This window comes from Oryx dammah, unplaced genomic scaffold (genome assembly GCF_014754425.2).
Source record: "Oryx dammah isolate SB20612 unplaced genomic scaffold, SCBI_Odam_1.1 HiC_scaffold_10, whole genome shotgun sequence".
Lineage (NCBI taxonomy): Eukaryota > Metazoa > Chordata > Mammalia > Artiodactyla > Bovidae > Oryx > Oryx dammah.
Genome location: NW_024070194.1, coordinates 60,487,865 through 60,514,845, shown reverse-complemented (window position 1 = coordinate 60,514,845; position 26,981 = coordinate 60,487,865). Strand labels below are relative to the sequence as shown.

General features: G+C 37.9%; 1 protein-coding gene across 4 annotated transcripts in view; it reads left to right on the top strand.

Annotated features, from left to right (window-relative positions):
- The window catches only part of MLLT10 (MLLT10 histone lysine methyltransferase DOT1L cofactor), a 215,874-nt gene that overhangs the window by 39,627 nt on the left and 149,266 nt on the right, over window positions 1-26,981 (top strand). For all 4 annotated transcript variants that reach the window (XR_005722521.1, XM_040248590.1, XM_040248589.1 and 1 more), the window contains exon 4: window positions 11,297-11,351. Coding sequence is in view for 3 of the 4 variants with exons in the window: in XM_040248590.1 (XP_040104524.1) it covers window positions 11,297-11,351 (55 nt within the window). In the remaining variant the exon portion in view is untranslated. The remainder of the gene's footprint in view (window positions 1-11,296; window positions 11,352-26,981) is intronic.

The following is a 26,981-nucleotide window of genomic DNA, read 5'->3' as shown; positions in this document are numbered from 1 at the left end:
TGACAATATACAGTCTTGACGTACTCTTTTTCCTATTTGGAACCAGTCTGTTCTATGTTCAGTTCTAACTGTTGTTTCTTGACCTGCATACAGATTTCTCAGGAGGGAGGTCATGTGGTCTGGAATCCCATCTCTTTCAGAATTTTCCACAGTTTGTTGTGATCCACACAGTCAAAGACTTTGGCATAGTCAATAAAGCAGAAATAGATGTATTTCTGGAACTCTCTTACTTTTTCTATGATCCAGTGAATGTTGGCAGTTTGATCTCTGGTTTCTCTGCCTTTTCTAAATCCAGCTTGAACATCTGGAAGTTCATAGTTCATGTACTGTTGAAGCCCGGCTTGGAGAATTTTGAGCATTGCTTGACTAGCGTGTGAGATGAGTGAAATTGTGTGGTCGTTTGAACATCTTTGGCATTGCCTTTCTTTGGGTTGGGAATGAAAACTGACTTATCCCAGTCCTGTGGCCACTTCTGAGTTTTCCAAATTTGCTGGTATATTGAGTGTAGCACTTTCACAGATTCATCTTTTAAGATTTGAAATAGCTCAACTGGAATTCTGTCACCTCCACTAGCTTTGTTCGTAGTGATGCTTCCTAAGGCCCACTTGATTTCACATTCCAGGATGTCTGGCTCTAGGTGAGTGATCACACCATGGTGGTTATCTGGGTCATGAAGATGTTTTTTGCGTAGTTTTTCTGTGTATTCTTGCCACCTCTTCTTAATATCTTCTGCTTCTGTTAAGTTTGTACCATTTCTGTCCTTTATTGTGCCCATCTTTGCATGAAATATTCCCTTGGTATTATACATGTTACGCTTCTTGATACTGTTCCTTAGGTCCCTGAGGGTCTTCATTTTTTCACTATTTTCTCTTTTTCAAATAGATTCTATCTATTGATAAAGTAACTTCAGGTTCTTTGATTCTTGGCTTTGTCATCTTGATTCTGCTATTAAACCCATCCAATGAATGTTTCATTTCATGTTTGTATTTTTAAGTTTCAGAATTTTTATTTAGTTCAGTAGTTTTCTTTTGTTGAGATCTCATGTTTCATTTACTCTAGGTATATTTTCACTTACCTCATAGAACTTAGTTATACTAGCTTTTACTGTAAAGCCTGATTCCAATGGCTAGGTCATTTTAGGATTGACTTTCATTGATTGCCTTTTATCTTGAGTATGATCAACCCGTTTTCTGATTCTTCACAGATTAGATAATTTGAATTGTTTGCTAGACACTATGAATATTTGTGGGAAGTCTGATTCTATTAAATCATTTTGAAGAAATTGATACTGTTTTTATCAGGCACTTGAGTTGGTTGGACTTAAGCTGCCTACTAAATATTTTGAGCAGTTGCTTGAATTTCATTTCATTTCTTTTTTTCCTTAGCTGGATTCTAGCCTGCCCTTTATATGGAGTGGTTGGCCCAAGGTCACTGGGAGATTTGGACAGATTCTATACCTAAAAATTCAGGGGCTTTGCTCCTGGTTCTCTCCTCTTCTGGATTCAGATGTCACTTTCCTGAACTTCTGGTTCTTTAGATATTAAGACTGCAGAAGCCACTACAGGACGACTGTGGCTTGTCTTCACACTAAAAGTCCCAGAAAAGGGGGAACTCTTCTTTTGCTGGTCCCTTCCAAGTTTTGACCTCTGGTGGGAAACCAGCGTGTATCTGGCTGCTTATCCTGTGTAAGGGTTTGTTTCTTATAAACTTACTTAGGCATTTTAGAAGTATAAATGTATTTTATCATGGATTTAAAAACGTTTGGTATCTTTTAATTTATTGCAGTTTTTATCTCTTTTAGCATTAAGTGATTTCATCTTTGGCCAGCAGGAGCCTCTTTAGATTGCTTGAGATAGGTCCTTTTGACAGGGCTAAAGCAATCTTTTACAGCTTCCTTGCTATTTAATAGAGCATTGTACTTAGGGCATACTTGACCTAGACCCGGAACCATCGACTTCTCTCAGGAGTCCTGGTTGCTTCAGGAAATGCTATTTGGAGACCCCAGCCTGGGAGATAGGGGTGTTTATTTCTACTATGGTAGTCATGAATCTTTCTAAAACACAAGAAATAGGTTAATTTATATTTATTTTTTATCTTTTGCTTAAAAGAAGAAATAATGATGGTAAATGTTTTATCCAACAAAAAATGTTTCATGCAATAATTATATCTTTCATATAATATGAGACAGATCAAACTTAAAACTTGAATTTATCCTTCTTATTTAGCCTGTTCTTTTTCTTGGTGGCAATTATAGTCTTACTGCTTTTTGTACGTATAATGAATGGTGTTCACAATATGAGTAAACCAGTCAGTATAGCTGAATGGATTGTTATATAGTTACAGCTTCCTAAAGGTCAGTATTTTGGGTGAACTTGGTTTAGTGAAGTATAGTGAGTTTTATGTATAAGTATAAAAAGTTTTATGTATAAGTATAAAAGTTTGAGTTTAAGGCAATGGCAACCCACTCCAGTACTCTTGCCTGGAAAATTCCATGGACAGAGGAGCCAGGTAGGCTGCAGTCCATGGGGTTGCTAAGAGTTGGACACAACTGAGTGACTTCACTTTTACTTTTCACTTTCATGCATTGGAGAAGGCAATGGCAGTCCACTTCAGCGCTCTTGCCTGGAGAATCCCAGGGACGGCAGAGCCTGGTGGGCTGCCATCTATCGGTTCGCACAGAGTGAGACACAGCTGAAGCGACTTAGCAGCATACTTTGGGAAAATAGCTAATTTAAAGTAGAAAAAGTATTTGGAAATTGATGCCTACATTACAAAGATGGAAAATACTTGTATGCTTTCTTACTACACTACATGAAGTAAAATAGAAACAACCATCTTATATAATTTCTGTGTGTTTGGACCATTTCAATTAAAATGTTCTCCTCCCTCATCCACCTTGGTAAAATGTGAGATTGTGGAATCCAAAAAATAAAACTAAAACGGGGAAAAAAGGGTAAGCTCGTGTGTGTGTGTGTGTGTGTGTGTTTTTGGGAGGGGTCTCCTAATCATCTGTGTACCAGGATTTACTTATGTATTTTAACAGTTCAGTTCAGTCGCTGATTTGTGTCCGACTCTTTGCGATGGTGTGAACCACAGCACGCCAGACCTCCCTGACAATCAACAACTCCCAGAGTTCACCCAAACTCACGTCCATCGAGTCGGTGATGCCATCAAGCCATCTCATCTCTGTCGTCCCTTTCTCCTCCTGGCCCCAATCCCTCCCAGCATCAGAGTCTTTTCCAGTGAGTCAACTCTTCACATGAGGTGGCCAAAGTACTGGAGTTTCAGCTTTAGCATCATTCCTTCCAAAGAACACCCAGGACTGATCTCCTTTACAATGGACTGGTTGGATCTCCTTGCAGTCCAAGGGACTCTCAAGAGTCTTCTCCAACACCACAGTTCAAAATCATGAATTCTTTGGCGCTCAGCTTTCTTCACAGTCCAACTCTCACATCCATACATGACCACTGGAAAAACCATAGCCTTGACTAGACAGACCTTTGTTGGCAAAGTAACGTCTCTGCTTTTCAACATGCTATCTAGGTTGGTCATAACTTCTGTCCCAAGGAGTAAGCGTCTTTTAATTTCATGGCTGCAGTCACCATCTGCAGTGATTTTGGAGCCCAAAAATAAAGTCTGACACTGTTTCCACTGTTTCCCCATCTATTTCCCATGAAGTGATGGGACCAGATGCCATGATCTTCATTTTCTGAATGTTGAGCTTTAACCCAACTTTTTCACTCTCCTCTTTCACTTTCATCAAGAGGCTTTCTGTTCCTCTTCACTTCTGCCATAAGGGTGGGGTCATCTGCGTATCTGAAGTTATTGCTATTTCTCCTGGCAATCTTGATTCTAGCTTGTGCTTCTTCCAGTCCAGCGTTTTAACAGTACCTCTCACTAAATAAGAATACATCTATGGAATTCTAGTAGTAACATGTATAGCTGTAGCCTACTGTGTGAAACTTTTCAGTTTGGATTGGTTTACTGTAGGGTCTAGAATTTCTGTTGTCCTGAATCTAATCCTTTTTTCTTGAACTTAGGGTGCAACCTCTAACTATAACTTAACCTTTTCTTTTCTGATTATCATTGTTTCTGTCAAGTCTCATATATATCTGTTTTTACCTTTTTTGGGAAGACATAGGAATAGTATTTTATTTATTAGCATGTAATTTTCTCTTAGAGTTTTCTACTCTGCATTTTTTTTTTTTTTTTGTGTGGCCACTCCATGCAGCATGTGGGACCTTAGTTTCCCAGCCAAGGATTGAACTGTGCCCCCTGAATTGTAGGTAGAATCTTAACCACTGGACTGCCAGGGAGGTCCTTTTCTCTGCATTTTTAAACTCAAAATTTTTGTGAATATAGCATTAGCTTCCTCACTCTTAAACAGTTTAAATAAAAATTTTATAGTTATAAACAGCCATATAAAATATTTTTGTGCATATATCTTTTCATGTCTTGAGATTAAAGCATATAAATAATATAAAGATCATTAAGATGGTACTTAATAATTGCTATTTTTATTATATTTCCTTTAACTCTCTGGAAGTGAATTAATTGAATCAGTATTTTTCTTGAAGCATATCGCTAAATTGTTCTCCAAAAGAATTAGATTATAGTGCCATCAACAGTATTCTAAGAAAAGATTTATTAAGTGGGAAAAACGCCTATTCTATGTGACTTTTATATTCATATTTATTTGGATATAAGTGAGGCTAAATGGTTTTTCATAAATTAGCTACATCTACTTTTTATTAAGGAGATCCAACCAGTCCATTCTAAAGGAGATCAGCCCTGAGTGTTCTTTGGAAGGAATGATGCTAAAGCTGAAACTCCAGTACTTTGGCCACCTCATGTGAAGAGTTGACTCATTGGGAAAGACTCTGATGCTGGGAGGGATTGGGGGCAGGAGGAGAAGGGGACGACAGGGGATGAGATGGCTGGATGGCATCACCGACTCAATGGACGTGAGTCTGAGTGAACTCCAGGAGTTGGTGATGGACAGGGAGGCCTGGCGTGCTGCTATTCATGGGGTTGCAAAGAGTCGGACAGGACTGAGCGACTGAACTGAACTGAACTTTTTATTAGATTGAAGTATAGTCAGTTTACAGTGTGTTAGTTTCAAGTGTATACAGCAAGATGATTGAGTTACACTTACACACACATATGCATGTGTGTGTGGTCTGTTTCAGATTCTTTTCCATTATAGATTATTGCAGGGTATTGAGTAATAGATCCCTGTGCTATACAGTAGGTCCTTTTTGTTTACCTGTTTTATATATATGTATATGTTAATCCCAAAGTCCTAATTTATCTTCCTCACATCCCCTTTGTTAACTTAAGTTTTTCTCCTAAATGTTTGAGAGTCTATTTCTGTTTTGTAAATAAGTTCAGTTGTATCATTTTTTAAGATTGTACATATTAGTCATACCATATGATAATTGATTTCTGACTTTCTTCATTTAGTATGATCATCTCTAGGACAACCATCTATGTTGCTGCAGATGGCATTATTTCATGTTTTTTAATGGCTAATATTTCATGTATATATGTGCACACACACACGCACACACCCCTACATACACACACACCACATCTTTTATATCCATTCCTCTATTGATGGGCATTTAGGTTCCGTAGTGGACGTGATGGAATTCCAGTTGAGCTGTTTCAGATCCCGAAAGATAATGCTGTGAAAGTGCTGCACTCAATATGCCAGCAAATTTGGAAAACTCAGAAGTGGCTACAGGACTGGAAAAGGTCAGTTTTTCATTCCAATCCCAAAGAAAGGCAATGCCAAAGAATGCTCAAACTACCATGCAGTTGTACTCATCTCACACGCTAGTAAAGTAATGCTTAAAACTCTCAAGCCAGGTTTCAGCAATATGTGGACCGTGAACTTCCAGATGTTCAAGCTGGTTTTAGAAGAGGCAGGGGAACCAGAGATCAAATAGCCAACATCTGCTGGATCATCGAAAAAGCAAGAGAGTTCTATAAAAACATCTACTTCTGCTTTATTGACTGTGCCAAAGCCATTGACTGTGTGGATCACAGTAAACTGTGGAAAATTCTGAAAGAGATGGGAATACCAGACCACCTGACCTGCCTCTTGAGAAATCTGTATGCAGGTCAGGAAGCAACAGTTAGAACTGGACATGGAACAACAGACTGGTTCCAAATAGGAAAAGGAGTACATCAAGGCTGTATACTGTCACCCTGCTTATTTAACTTCTATGCAGAGTACATCATGAGAAACGCTGGGCTGGAAGAAGCACAAGCTGGAATCAAGATTGCCGGGAGAAATATCAATAACCTCAGATATGCAGATGACACCACCCTTATGGCAGAAAGTGAAGAGGAACTAAAGAGCCTCTTAATGAAAGTGAAAGAGGAGAGTGAAAAAGTTGGCTTAAAGCTCAACATTCAGAAAATGAAGATCATGGCATCTGGTCCCATCACTTCATGGCAAGTAGATGGGGAAACAGTGGAAAGAGTGTCAGACTTTTTTGCGGGGGGGCTCCAAAATTACTGCAGATGGTGACTGCAGCCATGAAATTAAAAGACGCTTACTCCTTGGAAGAGAAGTTGTGACCAACCTAGATAGCATATTGAAAAGCAGAAACGTTAACTTTGCCAACAAATGTCCATCTAGTCAAGGCTATGGTTTTTCCTGTGGTCATGTATGGATGTGAGAGTTGGACTGTGAAGAAAGCTGAGCGCCAAAGAATTCATGATTTTGAACTGTGGTGCTGGAGAAGACTCTTGAGAGTCCCTTGGACTGCAAGGAGATCCAACCAGTCCATCCTAAAGGAGAGCAGTCCTGGGTGTTCATTGGAAGGACTGATGAAGCTGAAACGCCAATACTTTGCCCACCTGATGTGAAAAGTTGACTCATTTGAAAAGACCTTGATGCTGGGAAAGATTGAGGGCAGGAGGAGACAGAGGATGAGATAGATGGATGGCATCACCTACTCAATGGACATGGGATTGGATGGACTCCAGGAGTTGATGATGTACAGGGAGGCCTGGCGTGCTGTGGTTAATGGGGTCGCAAAGAGTCAGACATGTCTGAGTGACTGAACGGAACTGAACTGATAACCTGGTTGTTATAAATAGTACTGCTATTTATATTGCATTGGGTGCATGTATTTTTTTGAGTTTTTTATCTGGATATATGCCCAGTCAGTGGTTGGATTATTGGGTCATTTAGTAGCTCTATTTTTAGTTTTTTTGGAACCTCTGTTCTGTTTTCCTTAGTGGCTACACCGGTTTACGTTCATACTAGCAGTGTAGGAGGGTTCCTTTTTCTCCATACCCTCTCCAGCCAGCTTGTATTATTTGTAGGCTTAAAAAAACCAACAAACCTTATTTGAGGGCTGCTTTCTTGTTGTGGTGTGAGGGCTTCTCACTGTGGTGGCTTCTCTCGTCACAGAGAACAGACTCTAGGGTGCGTGGGCTTCAGTCGGTGTGGTGCCTGGGCCTGGTTGCCACATGGCAGTGGGATTTTGCCAGACGAGGGATTCAACCTGTGTCCCCAGCACTGGCAGGCAGATTTTCAATCATTGGACCACTAGGGAAGTCCTGTAGACTTTTTAATGATGGCCATTCTGACTGCTGTGAAGCAATACCTCATTGTAATTTTTATTTGTGTTTCTTTGATAGTTCGCAACATTGCCCACCCTTTCTGTGCCACGTTGCCAGGGATTGAACTAGGAACCTCGGCACTGAAAGTGTGGAGTCCTAATCACTGGCCCCTCAGTGTTTCCTTATCATTTTTCTGTCTGGTTATCTGTCCATTGATGAAATGGGAACTTGATGTCCCCTACCATTATTGTATCACTGTCAGTTTCTCTTCGTCCATTAATATTTGCCTTATGTATTCATATGTGCTGGTGTTGGTTGCGTATACATTTACAGTTCTTTCATCTTCTTGGATTGATTCTATGATCATATGTAATGTTCTTTGTCTCTTGTAACAATCTTTATAGTCTGTTTTGTCTTGTACAAGCATAGCTGACTTACTTTTGATTTTTTGCATTTGCATGGAATAACACCTTTTTCCTCCCTCTCATTTTGTCTGTGTGTGATACAAGGAATGCTACTCTGACTTTTGATTTTTCCATTTGCTTAGAATACCCTTGTCCACCCTTTCACTTTGTGTGTGTCTCTATGTCTGAAAGGAGTCTGTTGCAGGCAGCATGTATGTGGGTCTTGTTTCTGTATCTATTCAGGCAGCCTTTTGGTTGGAGCATTTAGTTTGTTTACATTTAAGGTAATTATTGATATATGTGTTCTTATTGCCATTTTGTTAATTGTTTTCGGTTTGTCGGTCTTTTTCCCCATTCTTCTTCTTTTGTTTTCTTGTGGTTTGATGGCCTTTTTGGGTTGTTTCTGGACTTCCCTGGTGTCTCAGACGTTAAAAAGTCTGCCTGCAATATGGGAGACCTGGGTTTGATCCCTAGGTTGGAAAGATTCCCTGGAGAAGGAAATGGCAACCCTCTCCAGTATTCTTGCCTGGGACATCCCATGGACAGAGGAACCTGGCAGGCTACAGTCAATGGGGTCACTGAGTTGGACAGGACTGAGTGACTAACAAGAAAAGGAGTACATCAAGGCTGTATACTGTCACCCTGCTTATTTAAATTATATGAAGAGTACACCACGAGAAACGCTGGGCTGGAAGAAGCACAAGCTGGAATCAAGATTGCCAGGAGAAATATCAATAACCTCAGATATGCAGATGACACCACCCTTATGGCAGAAAGTGAAGAGGAACAGAAATCCTCTTGATGAAAGTGAAAGAGGAGAGTGAAGAAGTTGGCTTAAAGCTCAACATTCAGAAAACGAAGATCATGGCATCTGGTCCCATCACTTCATGGGAAATAGATGGGGAAACAGTGGAAACAGTGTCAGACTTTATTTTTGGGCTCCAGAATCACTGCAGATGGTGACTGCAGCCATGAAATTAAAAGACGCTTACTCCTTGGAACAGAAGTTATGACCAACCTAGATAGCATGTTGAAAAGCAGAGACGTTACTTTGCCAACAAAGGTCCGTCTAGTCAAGGCTATGGTTTTTCCAGTGGTCATGTATGGATGTGAGAGTTGGACTGTGAAGAAAGCTGAGCGCCAAGGAATTCATGATTTTGAACTGTGGTGTTGGAGAAGACTCTTGAGAGTCCCTTGGACTGCAAGGAGATCCAACCAGTCCATTGTAAAGGAGATCAGTCCTGGGTGTTCTTTGGAAGGAATGATGCTAAAGCTGAAACTCCAGTACTTTGGCCACCTCATGGGAAGAGTTGACTCATTGCAAAGGACTTTGATGCTGGGAGGGATTGGGGGCAGGAGGAGAAAGGGACGACAGAGTTGAGATGGCTGGATGGCATCACCGACTTGATGGATGTAAGTTTGGGTGAACTCTGGGAGTTGTTGATGGACAGGGAGGCCTGGCGTGCTGCGATTCATGGGGTCGCAAAGAGTCGGACACGACTGAACAATTGAACTGAACTGAGTGACTAATACTTCCATACTTCCATATTTTGGGTTATGTTTGGATTCCCTTTTGTTTTTTATGTTTGTTATCTATTACAGATTGTTGGTTTGGCATTACCATGAGATTTTGGTATAGTGCTCTGTGTATATATATATAGGATTGTTTTAAGTTGCTGACCTTTAAATTTCAGTTCAGTCACTCAGTCGTGTCCAACTCTTTGTTACCCCATAGACTGTAGCGTACCAGGCTCCTCCCTCCATGGGATTCTCCAGGCAAGAGTACTGGAGTGGGTTACCGTTTCCTTCTCCAGGGGATCTTCCTGACCCAAGGATCGAACCCAGGTCTCCCTCATTCCAGGCAAACGCTTTCACCTCTATGCCACCAGGGAAGCTATGTACTGATTTACTGTTTTATCTTAACTTCCTGCTCTTTATTTTCCTTTGTAGCTCATTTATCTTAGTGTATTGTATGGTTCAAACTGATAGCTTTCGGTGAGCACTGTTGGATTCGTCATTCCTGAAAATTTAGCTTTAATTTAGAAGAAAAATTTAGAAGAAAATGTAGCTTCAGGATCAGGGACCAGGCTTGACCATTCAGGGCTCTTGTGTGGCAGAAGTTTCATTACAGTGGACAGAGAAGGCTTCGGACATAGACATTAGAGCCGGGTGGAGAGAGCCCTCCTGGCTAGTTTTATCAAGGGAACTAGATACTTGGTTATTACAGTAAATCAAAGGTTGTAAAGGTCTTACCAGACCCACTCCCACAATTTACATTTTAAGATAACAGGATTAGTCAGATGGTTCTTATGAAGGAGAAACATGTCCTCAAGCAGGATACTTTGTTGTTATATAATCCTTTGTACTGAGTTTAAGATGTGTTGTTTTGTTGTATAATCATTAGCTCTGGGCTTAAAGGAAAAAAAAAACAACAACAAAACGTTTTATGTGACTAAGACTGTGGAATGTAGGAAATAAAATGTTTGTCTTTTTCTCCTCCTTTGGAGCCACAGAACCCTTTCTCCTCCTTGGGCACCCTGGGCTTCTCATCAACCTACCTAAGAATTGACTCTCAGAACCTCTTCGGAGAGTAAGGAAGGGTACAGATAATAAGTAGTTATATATGACTTTATGACTTCTAGGAATGTAAGACAGTGCCACTGAAAACTCTTTAATTATTTTTATAATTATTTCAGTCCTCTTTTCAGTGGGGAAAAGAAATGGTAATACTGGCTAGGTGTTTATTTCTGGTTTTAAATTGTGGGAGTGGTGAGAGAGGGATCCATAATAACTACTGAGTATCATTGTGCTGTGAATCAAAAGAGTAATGGGAATAATTAGAGCAGTTCTTGCCTTCCAAAGGTAGGTCAGCACATATGAGATCATAATCTGCTTAAATCAAAATTCTGAATTTGAATTTGCCTCTTTATTTTAGGAGAAACCAGATCCAACTGACTATGTAATAATCCTGGTTGATTCTGCTCAGACAGTAAAGGGATAGAGGCAAATATTAAAAACCCTGCCCAAATACTGTGTTCAGAGAATATTTTTATTTTTATTAATACAGCAAGACGGAAAAAAGTCTTAACATTTTATTGTTCACTAAATTTTACTTTTTAAAAGTTCTTGTCTGGTACTCTGAGGATGATCAGTTATCATAGAGAATTACTTGATGAGGATCTTTCTGAAATATTCTTAGTGGCAACTAAGAGAAAATGCCACTACCACATTTTGAATAGTTTTGAAGTTACAGGGAAGATGTTATACTTTGGTAATCTGAAAAATCTCTTTGTTTCCTCCCCTTTTAATAGAGATGTGAACTGTGTCCTCATAAGGATGGAGCTTTAAAAAGAACAGATAATGGCGGTAAGTGCAGAAAATTTTGAAAAAAACTTTTCTTGAGATCTGGAGTGCAGATGTATTTTTAAATATCTGGTAATTCATTTATATCAAATAGTGATGACCACTCAAATATTTTTCTAACAGTACTGGATGTAATTCATGAATTTTCTTTTTATTGAAACACAATTTTTCTACTTTTTTGTGTTTTTAGTGCAGAATGATCCACATCTGATTAAAATCTTGAGGTTTTTTTTTTTTTTTTAATGAATACAATTTCTTATATTAGAAATTACTGTTAGGAAAATGAGCCACTGTTTTTTTCTTGGTTAGAGATAAAAATCTATTTTTTTAGATTCCTTTTTCCCTCTTTTGTGTATTGCTAGACAAATGATGTTTCTAATGAATGTTAATTTTGACATCCTGTGGATCTTTGTTGTTTGAAGATAAAGAAATTTGATTTTTCTTAACTTTTGATGTGTTTTCCTAAGGCCCCTTTTGTAGTCTAGTTTTCATTTCCATTTTTAGTACCTTTCCCAAAGAAATCCCATGTTTGTTTATAGCTCAGTACCATTCTTAAATGTGTAGGCATCAATTTATACATCTGTGGCATACTATGAAAATTAAGTAACTGATGAATCTCAAAAAGTAGAGATTAAGCCACTGTTAGTATGTACTTCCCATTTTGGACAGGCAACTCTATGAAGTGTTTTGGCATAGACTAGTGTCATGACATGAGTAAATAAAAGGAAAAAATAGTGTTTTTGGATGGCAATATATCTGTTTAAATTTAATGTTTAGACCATAAGTCACATTATCCAAAATTTTAAATATTAAAAACCCTCCCTCCTACTGCTGTTCACTATCTACACAGTTTCTCAGTAAATTTTCTGTCCCCAACATCGTTTCTATTACTATTTTGCATGTACCAATAAATATGAGGAGACATATTTTTGTAACTTTAATACAAATGGATTAATAGTATGCAGTACTCTCTTGCATCTTAAAGTTTTTTTCCCCGAACAATTTATCTACTATCAGTATAGAGCTTTATTTATTACTACATGTTATGGAATTAGTCACCTGTTGATGGACTTTAATCTTTTGTGTTTATGACTACTGCTTGTAGTATATATGTCATTTTGCTTGTATGCAGTGACATCTGTAGGATTTTATTAATTCTCAGATGTGGAACTGTTGGATCAAAGATATTTTGCAGTTAATTTTGGTAGATATTCCCAAATTATTCTGTTTAGTGGTTGTACCAATTTGTGTTCCCAGCAGTAAGTAATGAATGAAAACCTATTCTTATGTCTTTGGTAATCGGGTAGGTGAAAGTATCTCAGAGCTTGTATTTTGCATTTCTCTTATTATGACTGAATCTGAGCATCTTTTCATGTTTTTAAGAGCAATTCATGTTGTCCCTTCTATGATCTCTTCATATGTTTTTTCCATTTCGTCGTTGATCTTTTTCTTTTTGATTTGTTGGAGCTTTCATAGGAGCACTTCATGTACTAGGCTTTTTTTATGATTCATTCTTGCTGTTAATCTTTCCTCTTGGGGTTTTTATCTGTACAGAAGGTTTTGATTTTTATTTAGTTGAATTTATTAATCTTATGTGTCATGGCTTCTGATATTTTGAACCATTAGTTAAACAGGTTTTCCCTACTCCAAAGTTACATAGGGAATGTGTTCACATTTTCCTCTAAGTTGGTTTTTTGTTTTTGGCTGCAATGCACAGCATGTGGGATAGTTCTCTGACCAAGGACTGAATCTGTGCCTCTTGTAGTGGAAATGTGCGAGTTCTAACTATTGGACCACCAGGGGAGTACCTTCTCTAGTATTTTTATGACTTTTTTTTCTTTCCTTCCTTCTTTCTTTCAGTTCATTTTTCCTTATTGATTTGCAGTGCCATCTGTGTTATAGTCTAAATTTGGTGTGTATTTAAAAGATTCTAAATTCTGTTCCAAAATTATTTTGGAGCATGAAATACATTTTCCTGTAGAAATGCTAATTGTATTTGCAGCGTGGTTAGCAAAATCCCACAATGTGCCTGATATATAGTATTGATGATACTGTTCTTTAATATCTAATACCCATTTTTCCAGGAGCCTGGTGAGCTACAGTCCAAGGGGTCAGACACAACCTAGCAACTAACACCCATTTTTCATGCTGGAAAATTATGTTCCAAGTTTTAGTTTTCTTTTTCTAGTGATCATGATCAGGAATTTCTCAATTTTACTTTTGACTTTCTTCAATGTCAGCTACTCCATAGATCTTTGTTGAAGGTAAGTTTTTTAACATAGATTGGTGTGTGGAAAGTGAGTTATAGGCAAAGGGAGAAGCAAATGATAAAGACCCAGGTGTATCAGGGATTTGCATTGTAAAGTTTGAATGGTAGACCTTCTGAGAGGTGGAGCTTCTTTTCCCTTTCCCCTGCTTTTCTTTTCCCTCCCTCCCACCCCTTGTGCCCCCTCCCCCAGTCTTGACACGCCTTCTTTCCCCACCTTCTCCCTTTGCCTTTCTTCTCCCCGCACCCCCCTTTTTAGTTCAAGACTTGGTCCTGATGATTATCAGGAGCCATTGAGGCTGAGGAATAACATGAGTTTTCTGTTTCAGAAAGATCACTCTGACAGCCTTATGAATGGGTTAGAAGGGTATGAGACCAGACCAGCTATAAAAAAGAAAGGTGTAGCTGGGTCCTGTGTGCTTTTAACATACTTAAAATCAGTTACATAGGAAGAGATAGAAAAAAAAATTGTAGAGGTAATTCAGTCTGCCATTTTATTGACTGAGCTCTAGCCAAACCTATATGGATATGTCTTGTGAATGATTTTAAGGCTTCCCCAACCATCACTGTCAAAGACAGGAAGTGTACAATTGAGGAGGGCAGGCAGGAGGCAGTGTCAGCTTATCTATATTCTTGAAGAGGAAATTTTAAAATGAGTTGAGGGCCGTTGATAGACACTGACAGAACAGTTAGAAGAATTGGAATACAGCAGGGTTGTATATTCATAACAATGTACAATATCATGCACTTCTTCTATTGGAGGTAAAAGCTGTTTTTCAAGGATAGTTTTGATTATTCCTATTTTGTGTCAGTTGCTCAGTCATTTCTGACTCTTTGCTGCCCCATGGATTGTAGCCTACCAGGCTCCTTTGTTCACAGGATTTTCTGGGCAAGAATATCGAAGTGGGTTGCCGTTTTCCTTTTCCAGGGGATCTTCCCAACCCCAGGGTCGAACCTAAGTGTCCCGCATTGCAGGCAGATTCTTTACCATCTGAGGTTGTATTTTGAGGGGCTGTAATTTATACTCTGATGTTAGAATCTATACTCTACAAAGATAGGACTTTGCTTTATTGCAGTGAATCCAAGGGAGATACTGAGGAACTGTTTGAGATAGAAGTAGTCGGAGGGTTAAAAATGAGGGAATGGCCATGAGATACTAAAGTGATAAATTTTTACAGATACATTAAAAATAGTTTTACTGTGGAAAATTTTCAAGCATACGTACAAGTAGAGAGACTCTCTACCTTGGTATCTAGCTTTAACAATGACCAAGTCATAGCTAGCTGTTTCCTTTTTACCTTCCCCTATCTGTCTTCTGATGAGTTTAAATTTTGTGAGCATTCTTAAGTGGATATTTTAAAAATGCACAATATATCATCACACCTAAAAAGAATTAACAAGGATTTCTTTAATCCATGATATATGCAGTCATTGTTCAAAATTTCTTGATTGTCTCCTGTTTTCTTTTATACTTGTTGAATCAGGATCTCACAAAGGTCCATGTCACGCGAGTGTATGTTCCTCGGTTCTTTGTCTCGTCACAACAAAGATTTGGAGCAACGGACATTAAAGCCCTCGGCGCGTCACAGCTCTCGGGTCTTGGACAAACTGTGTTATAGCTCTTAGGCAAATCAGTGTTACAGCTCTGTTTTATTTAGAAGATAACAGGAGAATCCATCCTCAAAGCGTGGGGGCATCCCAACCCAAAGATTTGAAGGGAAGAGAGTGGAGGAGCTCGTGGGAGAGGGGGAGAGAGGGAGAGAGAAAGAGCGCATGCATGCGGGAGAGGAAGAGAGAGCACACACGCGGGGGTGAGGGGGGAGAGAGCACACTCACGTGGGAGAGAAAGAGAGAGAGCACACTCAAGCAGGAGAGAGAGAGAGAGCACGCTTTGACTCCTCCTTTTATATGTTTTTGCCTCCACCTGGGCCTGCCCTATGCAAATTGGGCTTAGCCAGGAGTGCTGTTTGTTCTACCTGAAGTCTTCACTCTGGTCCTTGGACCTTCCTTTGACCTTCCTTGTTTTTTAGCCACCGCCATTTTGGACTCCGTTTCCCTATTCTACCTACCTAACAGTCCATAAGCTAGATTCAAATAAGGTACATACATTGCAGTATGTGATATTTCTCTTAGGTCTTTCTGTGGTCTCCTTTTCTCCTCTTTGTCAGTTAACTTATGGGAAGAGATACCTAAATCATTTGCCCTGTAGTTTGTCCACAGCATGCTTTGTTGATTAATCTTAGATGAGTGTGTGTTGTGTGTGTGTTCTAACATGTCACTTTGTTCCATGTATTTTCTGTGCATTAGTAGACTAAAGTGGACATTGGAATTACGTAGTTATAAACCAAGTAATGTCAAGGATTGCCTGAGCCATCAGGTAAGAGAGAGAAGCGTGTTGATTTTGGACTTCTAGCCTCTAGAACTGAGAGTGTGAGAGAATATATTTCTTTTTTGTTTAGCTACCTAATTTGTTGAAATTTTTATTACTGCCCTAGGACTCTGGTACACTTGTGTTGAGAATATTTGCATTTATATTCATAAAGTGTATTGGGCTGTTACTTTATTTTCTTATGCTTTTTTGGCTGACCGTGGGGCATTTGATATCATACTGGCCTCATAATGAGCTAGGAAGTGTTGCCTCTTCAAGTTTTTCAGAAGTTTGAGAAGGATTTGTATTTATATTTCTTTAAATGTTTGGTGGTATTCAATTATGTAGGCATCTGGTACAGGGCTTTTCCTTGTTGGGAGGTGTTTCCTTGTTAATTGAGTCAATCTCTTGTTCTAGATCTATTCAGATTTTCTTTCTTGAGTCATTTTTGTTCGTTTGCATTTTCCTAGGAATTTGTCCGTTTCCTGTAGGTTAACTTAATTTGTTGGTGTACATTTGTTGATGGTATTCTCTTTTAATTCTTATTTTTGTTAAGGTCAGTAATAATGTTCCCACTCATTTCTGAATTTAGTCATTTGTCTTTCTTTTCCTAGTCAGTCTGAAAGTTTGTCAGTTTTGTTTGATATTTCAAAGAACTTTCGTTTTGTTGATTGTTCCTGTTATTTTCCTCTTTTCTATTTTATCTCTATAATCTTTACACTTTTCTTTTTCTTGCTGGTTTGGGGCTTAGTTTGCTCTTTTTCTAGCTCCTTAAGGTAGGTATATAATTAGAAACCTTGTATTATTACTATTTTTATGTATAGCACAGGGAACTATATTATCTTGTAATAAACTAAGAAAAGAAACTGAAGAACAATATATACATACACATATCTGTGTGTGTGTGTATAAACATATATATGTCTGAATCACTTTGCTGTACACCAGAAACTGAGACAACATTGTAGATCAACTATACATCAATTAAAAAAAGAAAGAGATCCTGTATATATTTAAATTGTCACTCCCTTCACTGCATTTCACCCCACTCAAGCATCTTCTTTGCAACATAGGTATTAGCAGGTATGAATTTAACTGCATTGTTGCTTTCTGTGTATCACATGAAATTTCGTATGTCATTTATATGTTTTCCATTTGTCTTAAAGTATGTTCCAGTTTCCATCATGATTTCTTCTTTGGCTCGTTGGTTATTTAAGAGAATACTGTGTAATTTCCATATATTTGTAGATTTTCCAGTTTTCCTTCTTTTTTTATTTTTATTTTCATTCTACTATGGATTGGTAAGATCTGATTTCAGATCTTTTAAAATTTATTGACACTTGTTTTGTGACCGACACTGTTACCAGTCTTGGAGACCATTTGTGGGTGTTTGAGGAGAGTTCCAGAAAAATATCTATTTCTGCTTTATTGACTATGCCAAAGCCTTTGACTGTGTGGATCACAATAAACTGTGGACAATTCTGAAAGAGATGGGAATACCAGACCACCTGACCTGCCTCTTGAGAAATCTGTATGCAGGTCAGGAAGCAACAGGTAGAACTGGACATGGAACAACAGACTGGTTCCAAATAGGAAAAGGAGTACGTCAAGGCTATATATTGTCACCCTGCTTATTTAACTTCTATACAGAGTACATCATGAGAAACGCTGGGCTGGAAGAAGCACAAGCTGGAATCAAGATTGCCAGGAGAAATGTCAATAACCTCAGATATGCAGATAACACCACCCTTATGGCAGAAAGTGAAGAGGAACTAAGAAGCCTCTTGATGAAAGTGAAAGAGGAGAGTGAAAAAGTTGGCTTAAAGCTCAACATTCAGAAAACGAAGATCATGGCATCCAGTCCCATCCCTTCATGGGAAATAGATGGGGCAACAGTAGAAACAGTGTCAGGCTTTATTTTGGGGGGCTCCAAAATCACTGCAGATGGTGACTACAGCCATAAAATTAAAAGACGCTTATTCCTTGGAAGAAAAGTTATGACCAACCTAGACAGCATATTCACAAGCAGAGACATTATTTTGCCGACTAAGGTCCGTCTAGTCAAGGCTGTGGTTTTTCCTTTGGTCACGTATGGATGTGAGAGTTGGACTGTGAAGAAAGTTGAGCACCGAAGAATTGATGCTTTTGAACTGTGGTGTTGGAGAAGACTCTTGAGAGTCCCTTGGACTGCAAGGAGATCCAACCAGTCTGTTCTGAAAGAAATCAGCCCTGGGATTTCTTTGGAAGGAATGATGCTAAAGCTGAAACTCCAGTACTTTGGCCACCTCATGTGAAGTGTTGACTCATTGGAAAAGACTCTGATGCTGGGAGCGATTGGGGGCAGGAGGAGAAGGGGATGACAGAGGATGAGATGGCTGGGTGGCATCACTGACTTGATGGATGTAAGTTTGAGTGAACTCTGGGAGTTGGTGATGGACAGGGAGGCTTGGCGTGCTGCTTTTCATGGAGTTGCAAAGAGTTGGACATGACTGAGCAACTGAACTGAACTGAGAAGAATGTGTATTTTGCTGATTTTAGTATGGTTTTCTGTATACGTATATTGAGCCTAGATAGGTTGTAGTAACTCTTCTATTTCTTTAGTGGTTTTCTAAGTTCTACCCATTATTGAAACTTGAATAAAGAACAGCCTGTTTCTCCTTCAGTTCGCTCCCCCAACCCCCCACCCCCACCCCCGCTGCCCCTGCCAGTGTATTTTGGAGCTCTGCTGTTTGGTGCATGTATGTTTATAATTGTTTTTTATGTTCTTGGTGTTTTGACCTGCTTTTCAGTATATAATGTTCTTCTTTGTTTCTTGTATCAGATTTTGATTCTTACTTTCTTTCCCATGTATATTTTTTTAAATGGTTATCCTGAGGATTACAGTTAACGTCTTAAACTTAAAAACATACTTCATCCAGGTTAAAGGATACAAGAGCAAATGCCTAAGTCAGTCCTCCTTCCTTAGTTCTGTTAAAACTTAAAACCATAGTTCTTTTTTTTTAAAACCATAGTTCTTTGAGGACAAGCTCTGCTTCACCCCTTCAGGAACCAGGGGCCAGAGTTTTTCACTAGGAACATGGGATGCTGTCTTCAAGACCATTGTCACGCTAGTAAGTGGTAGAGCCTAGGCAACTGAAAATGACACAAAACTTGTAGAGTTTTTAAGTCGCCTCTTTGTTGTTTACTTGGTACTGTAAACTGTTGACTGTCTTCCAGAGTAGAGTTCTGACCAAATTGGTTTTGACATTTTATGCTACATTTTCTGGTGTTTCTGTAAGATCACAGGCTCTTGGAGATGTCATCAGTCCAGATGCTTCATTTTTGACCTTTATTTACCAGTTTTTAAGAGACATGTATATTATTTAGTTGTCAGTGACAGAAATAGATCTGGATATCTGAAGCAAAAAGAATAAATGAAAAGATATAACTCACAGACTTGGAGGAAAAAAGAATGCTTGAGTGCTTGCATTTTGGAGTTATTAGAACCAGAAATAAATAGAATCTCCTAAAGCATGGTATTCTAGTGAGAAGAGGGAATGGATACTGAACAAGCTTAAATCATGGCTGTCTAACAGTAATACTGTATGACTTAATGGATGTGGCTGAGATGAGGGAAGGGAGTTGCTCAGATTTCTTTGTGGACAGCAGAATATCGATGGTCTTTTACTGAGTTAGAGAGTGTTGGTTAGAGAGTTGTTTTGGAAGTAGAGATCAATGCTGAGATACTCTTTTTATGTGTTGAATTTAAGATGATGGTGAGATTGCTAAATAATGTATATGTCGGTAGGAAATTGAATATAATTATGAGCTTTTAGCTCTTACCATTCCTGCTTCTTTACCATGTAGTTTCCTTCCTGGGGAGGTTACCACATTCTTGTTATCTGTCTAGAGCTATTTTCTGCATACATAAATACTTTTTACACAAATGTAGAATATAGTGTTTTATGAATTGCTTCTTCATTAATAATGTACCTTGGAGATCAATGCACATAAACAGTAAAAAACTCTCTCATATACATCTGTATGTTATTTAATTGTAAAAATGAACTGTAATTTATTTAACCATTTATCCATAATATTTAGTTATTATTAGTCTTTTTTAAAAAACAATACTGCATGTAAAGTAAAAAAATAAATTATTAAAAAATAAAAATAAAAAATAAAAAACAATACTGCAGTGAATAACCATGTACAATGTAATAATCATAGATATGTGGGTGATTTGCTGTAGGCAAAAATTCCTGAAAGTGGAGTTGCTGGGTCAGAGGGTATGTGCATCTGAAATTTTAGTGGATTTTGCCATATCCCCTCTATTGAGATGTACTAATTCACATTACATGAGAAGAGACTGTTTTTGACATGGTTTCCTCAGCACAGTTGCATGACTACCTGAGTCAGTTTCAGTTTGGGATCGTTGATCAGATTCACAAGTCACAATTGACTTATCCAGCCCCAAATACACCTCTGAAGGAAAAGCATATACAGTTACAATACAGAGGCCTCCAAACTCTGATGCAGGTTTTGATGTTGCCAGTATTTTGATTGTAAGGTTGACATGCAAGTACAGGTAACATTAGCACACATTTTAGCCTCTATATTTGTAAGTGGCTAGCTCTTTTATTTTAATATAGCTGTAGACCATAAATTATAAGTCATACAATATATATTCCTGACAGCCAAGTACAGCAGGCTCGTTATTCTGGGGTTAGTTATTAGTACATGGCAGACCCTATAGGACTTCCATCTATCTTCAGGGTTGATGTTGCAAGAACAATCAAGATATTTTCCTCAAGAACCTAAAAGAGGGATTCAGAATATAGCTTTTAACCCTTTCCATCTATCAGTATTAAGAATATTTTAATATTTTTCTCTCTGGTGGGTAAAAATAAACATAGCCTTAATCTGCATTTCTGTTATTATGAGAGAAGTTGAACACCTTTTCATATGCTTAAAAACTATTTATTTTTATTTTCTTTATATGAAGTTTTCATTCATATTTTAAACTCATTTTCCTTTTGATACATTCCTCATGGTATATTTGTTGATAGTTATGTAAGAGCTCTTAATGTATTAGGGAAATTAGCCCTTTGGAGTATTACTGGGTTTTTTCCTCCTAAATGCTGGTTTGTGTTTTGATTTTGTTTTTGGTCATACAGAAATAAGTGATCATGTTATTATCATTAAAAAGAATTCTCCTGGTTTGGTAGCATACTGGAAGGGCTATTTTCTATACCAAGATAATTTCACACTTTGGGTAGGCTTTTTCTAGTATGTGGCTTGTAATTTTTTTAGATTAATGATCCATCCAGAATTTATTGTAATGTGAGCTATGAGGTATGGAGCTATTTTTCACCTAGGTGACTATCCATTTATTCCAAATACATGTTTTGAATAATCTGATTCCCCTGTTGAATTCAAACGACACTTTTTAAAAATACAAAGTTCACATGTGATTTGGCTTCATTTCTTGACTCATTTTGTTTAGTGATGTGTCTTTTCATGGCCGGTACTACACTGTTTTAATTGTTCCAATTTCATGTCTTGCAGAGATAGCCCTTCCTTATTATTATCTTCCTCTCTTCCATTTTTTCTTCTGCTCTCCCACTTTTTTTTGTCTTTTAAAAAAAATTCTTTTTAATTTTTAAAGAGTGCTAATGGTGTTTTTGGCTCTACTTGTTTTTCACTAAGCATTTTTTAAGTCAGCTTGTTTAATTTGTTTTAATTAATTTAATGTTTTGGAATACTTTTAGATTTACTGAAAAGTTGCAAAGGTAGTACAGAGAGTTCCTGTGTATCCTTTATCCAGTTTCTTCATTATTAACTTTGTACAGTAACATGATATATCTGTGAAAACTAAGAGACAGTTGTATGTTACTATTAACTGAATGCTATACTTTAAAATTTTTTTCATCTTTTTTTTTTTTTTTGTTAATGTTCTTTTGCATTTAGTTTCCATGTCTCTTGGTCTCCTGTGGTCTATAACAGTTTGTCAGTCTTTTCTGGTTTTGCATGACCTTGACAGTCTTGAATACTGGCCAGGTACCTGTTGAATGTCCCCTAATATGGGTTCCTCTGATGTTTTTCTCCTGATGAGATTGGGTGTATGCGTTTGGGGAAAGAATTCCACAAAAGTTAAGTCCTCTTCTCATCGTCAGGGGGTACAAATATACACGTGACATCACAGATACGAAAGTGTTCAACATTACCAATCACTGTAGAAATGCAGATGAAAAATCACAATGAGGTCACAGCATACCTTTGGAATGGCTCCTATTTAAAAAAAACCCACAAAATTACAAGTGTTAGTGAGGCTGTGGCAAAATTGGAACCCTTGTGCACTGTTAGTGGGATTATAAAGTGTCATAGCCTCTATGGAAAACAGTACAGAGGCCCTTCAAAAAATTTAAGATTACTATAAAAAAGAATGATCCAGCAGTTCTGCTTCCAGTGGATATATCTGGAAGCAGAGTCTCTGAGAGATATTTGTATACTCACGGTTATAGAACTATTCATAATAGTCAAGAAGTATAAGCAACTCAAATGTCTATCAGAGGCTGAATGGATAAACAAGATGTGTTATATACATGAAGTGAAAGTGAAGTCGCTCAGTCGTGTCCGACTCTTTGCGACCCAATGGACGGTAACCTACCAGGCTCCGCGGTCCATGGGATTTTCCAGGTAAGAATACTGGAGTGGGCTGCCATTTCCTTCTCCAGGGGATCTTCCCAACCCAGGGATCGAACCCGCGTCTCCTGCATTGCAGACAGACGCTTTACCGTCTAAGCCACTAGGGAAGCCATATATACATAAAATGGGATATTAATCTCCCTTCTTAAAAAGAAGGGAGATTTAACACTGCTGAACTGTACACTTGAAAACATTGTCAGTGTACTGAAGTTTGTTAATGTGCTTTTAAAATATTAAAATCTGTATGCTCTTTATTTTTTAATAAAGATTTATTTATTTATTTTTGGTTGCACTGGGTCTTTGTTGCTGCATGTGGGCTTTCTCTGGTTGCGGCGAGCAGGGGCTACTCTTCATTGTGGGTTTTGGGCTTCCTGTTGTGGAGGCTGCTCTTGTTGGGCTACATGGGCTCCAGGGGCGCACAGGCTTCAGTAGGTGCGGTGTGTGGGCTGAGCAGTTGTGGCCCACAGGCTTAGTTGCTCCATGGATGTGCAGTCTTCCTGGACCAAGGATCAAACCCCCATCCTCTGCATTGGCAGGCGGATTCTTTACCACTGAGCCACCGGGGAGGCCCTGAAAATTTTATTTTTACAAAATCATTTCATTTATTTATTATTTTTGGCTGTGCTGAGTCTTTGTTGATGCAATAGCTTTTCGCTAGTTGTGACAAGCAGGGGCTACTCTTGTTGTGTGTGGGCTTCTCATTGTGGTGGCTTCTCTTGTTGTGGAACACCGGCTCTAGGCTAAGAGAACTTCAGTAGTTGTACCTCCTGGGCTCAAGAGCACCGGCTGTAAACCCGTGAGTGAGTTGTGGCTTACTGGCTTAGTTGCTCCGAGGCATGTGGGATCTTCCCAGATCAGACACAGATCAGTCCTGTGTCTCCTGCGTTGGTAGGTGGATCCTTTACGACTGAGCCACTAGGGAAGCCCAAAATTTTATTTTTGGAGAGTAAATATGTATAGTATTTTTTATTAGCCTGTTACTGTTTTTTGGATCAGTAGTGTGTCAGTAGTGTTAAGCCCTATTTTTATTCTTAATATTGGTGATTTGTGGTCTCTGCTTTTTGTTTTGTTTTACTTTGTTGTTTTGGTTTTTGGAGTTTGATGTTTGGTTTCATTTTTCTTTAACAAATGTACCTGGAATTTGTCACTTTGTTCACCTTTTTAAAGAAATTTACTGACTTTGATTTTTAAAGTTATCTGCCAGTTTTCTGTATTTTACTGATTTCTCCTTTTATCTTTATGATTTCCTTCTTTCTACATACTTTGTATGTATTTAGCTCTAATGTTTTAACTTCTTCATGGTGGCACCTTAGATCTTTGATTTTAGATCTTCTTTTCTAGTTCAGTTCAGTTCGGTCCAGTCGCTCAGTAGTGTCCGACTCTTTGCAGCTCTATGGACTGCAGCACACCAGGTTTCCCTGTCCATCACCAACTCCCGGAGCTTACTCAAACTCATGTCCATCAAGTTGGTGATGCCATCCAACCATCTCATCCTCTCTCGTCCCCTTCTCCCTCCTGCAGTCTTTCCCAGCATCAGGGTCTTTTCCATTGAGTCAGTTCTTTAGTCAGGTGGCCAAAGTATTGGAGTTTCAGCTTCAGTGTCAGTCCTTCCAGTGAATATTCAGGACTGATTTGCTTTAGGATGGACTGATTGGATCTCTTTGCAGTCCCAGGGGCTCTCAAGAGTCTTCTCCAACAGCAAAGTTCAAAAGCATCAATCTTCAGCATTCAGCTTTCTTTATGGTCCAACTCTCACATCCATGCATGACTACTGGAAAAATGATAGCTTTGACTATATGGACCTTTGTTGGCAAAGTAATGTCTGCTTTTTAATGTGCTGTCTAGGTTGGTCATAGCTTTTCTTCCAAGGAGTAAGCATCTTTTAATTTCATGGCCGCAATCACCATCTGCAGTGATTTTAGAGCCCCCCAAAATAAAGTCTCTCACTGTTTCCATTGTTTACCCATCTATGTGCCATGAATTTTTAGTAAAAGTATATGTTTTCTAGTAAAAATATTTAAAGCTTCAAGTTTCCCTCCTAACATTTTTACTGCATTCCACAGAATTTGGTAGGTTGTTTATTTGTTGTTAGGTCAAAATGTTGTCCAAATTTCTCCTGCTTTTCTCTTTTACCCACAAATTTAGAAGTCTATTATTTATTTGCCAGTTACATTGCTAGATAGGTAATTGTTGATTGCTAATTTAATTTCTTTATTGTTAGTGATTCCACTCTGGATGATTTTAGTCCTTTAAAGTCCACTAAGACTTATCTCAAGGCCCAGCATATTTATTATCTGCGTTGGTGAATGTGTCATATGTATTTGGAAAGCAATGTGTATTCTACTGTTGAATGAATATAGTGTTGTAGTCAGTTAGATCAAGACAGTTTGTATTGTTAAGCTCTTTTGTGTCTTTATTGATTTTATTTTTTTGGAGGTGAATCTAGTTCATCTATTAATTGCCAAAAATCATACATTAAAAATCTATTAAGGTTGGAACATTGTCAAGTGTTCAATCCTGTCAAGTGTTGCTTCATATATTTTAAGGCTAGGTACATATACTTTCCTAATTGTTATGTCTTTTTATTGATACTCCTTTATTGTTACAAAAAGTCCCTTTATATCTATGGAGTGTTTCTTTTGTAGTATATATCTGATATCAGAAGAGTCACTCCTGCTTTTATATTCTTATTATTAGCACGATATATCATTTCCCATTGATTTGCTTTTATTTTTTTTAAACTTAACAAGAGTTTTTTAATTTATTAAGTGTATCTCTTTTTGTTTTTGGCTTGTTGTTGTTTAGTTGCAAAATTGTATCCAACTCTTTGCAACCCATGGACTATAGTCCTCTGGCCATGATATTTCCCTGGCAAGAATACCGGAGTGGTTTGCCATTTCTTGCTGCAGGGAATATTCCTGACCCAGGAATATTCCTGACCCAGGAACTCATGTCTCCTTGCATCTCCTGCATTGGCAGGAGAATTCTTTACCACTGGGCTACCTAGGAAGCCCCAAAATGTTTCTCTTATAGGCAGCATATAGTTTGGTCATTTTTTTAAAAGTCTACTCTGTCCCTCTCAATCTTTAATCTACCTTGTCTCATTAACTATTGTGTATAAATGATTTAACATTTAATACAAATTAAAATTTGAATTGAGATTTTTTTTAATATTAATATTTTACTTTGTTTTCCTTTTGAACTTTTTATTTTATATTGAAATATAGCCAATTAACAAGTTGTGATACTTTCAGGTGATCAGCAGAGGTACTCAGGCATACATGTTGGATTGAGATCTATTTTGAGATTTATTCTTTTAAAAAAGCTTTATTCAGATATGATTGACTTTGAAATATATGACATTTACTAATGTATGTACATGAAACCATTAACATAGTCAAGTCAGTGAACATATCCATCATTTCTAAAACTTTGCTTATATATCTTTAGAGTATATCTGAGTTACCTGTTCCTCTTTGCAGCCTCTCCCAGGTCACCAGTGGTCTGCTTTCTATTACTGTAGATTAATTTGTGTTTTTTAGAGTTTTCTACAAATGGAGTCTATATGTGTGTCTAGAGATACAAATATGTATATAATATACATGCAAACTTTTTGTCTGGTTTAGTTCCATCATTATAAGTATTTTGAGGTAATTCTTCTTGTTACGTGTATCAATATTTCATTTCCTTTGTTGTTCACTTATTCTTTTGTATGGTTATAGCAGTTTATTAACCTGTTGACAGATTGCTTTTAGTTTTCAGCTATTAAAAATGAACCTTTTAACATTTGAGTGCATGTATGACCATAGGCCTTCATTTACCTTGGGTAAATAGGAATGAAATGGCTAGTTTTTAGTAAGTGCATGCTTAATTGTTTAAGGAACTGACAAACTGTTTTCTAAAGTGGTTGTAACATTTTACATTCCCATCAGGAGCATTTGAGAATTCCAGTTGCTTTATATCCTCTTCAACACTTGGTATAGTCAGGGTTTGTTTTTGTTTCTTTTCAAGTTGCCATTAAAGAATAGCTTTGTGGGGGTTTGTTTGCGATGACTTTCGTCTCATTGGTTATTATAAGATATTGGATATAGTGTTAAACAGTAAATCTTTGCTTCTTATCTATTTTTTGTAGTAATGCATATCTATTAATCCCATACTTCTAATTTATCTCTCTCCTCTTTGAGCCCTGTGGTAATCATGTTTGTTTTTCTATGTCTGCAATATCCTTGTAGTTTTAATTTGCATTTCCTTAATGAGTAATACTTTTGATCTCCTTTTCATGTGCTTATTTGCCATTCTTGCATCTTTGGTG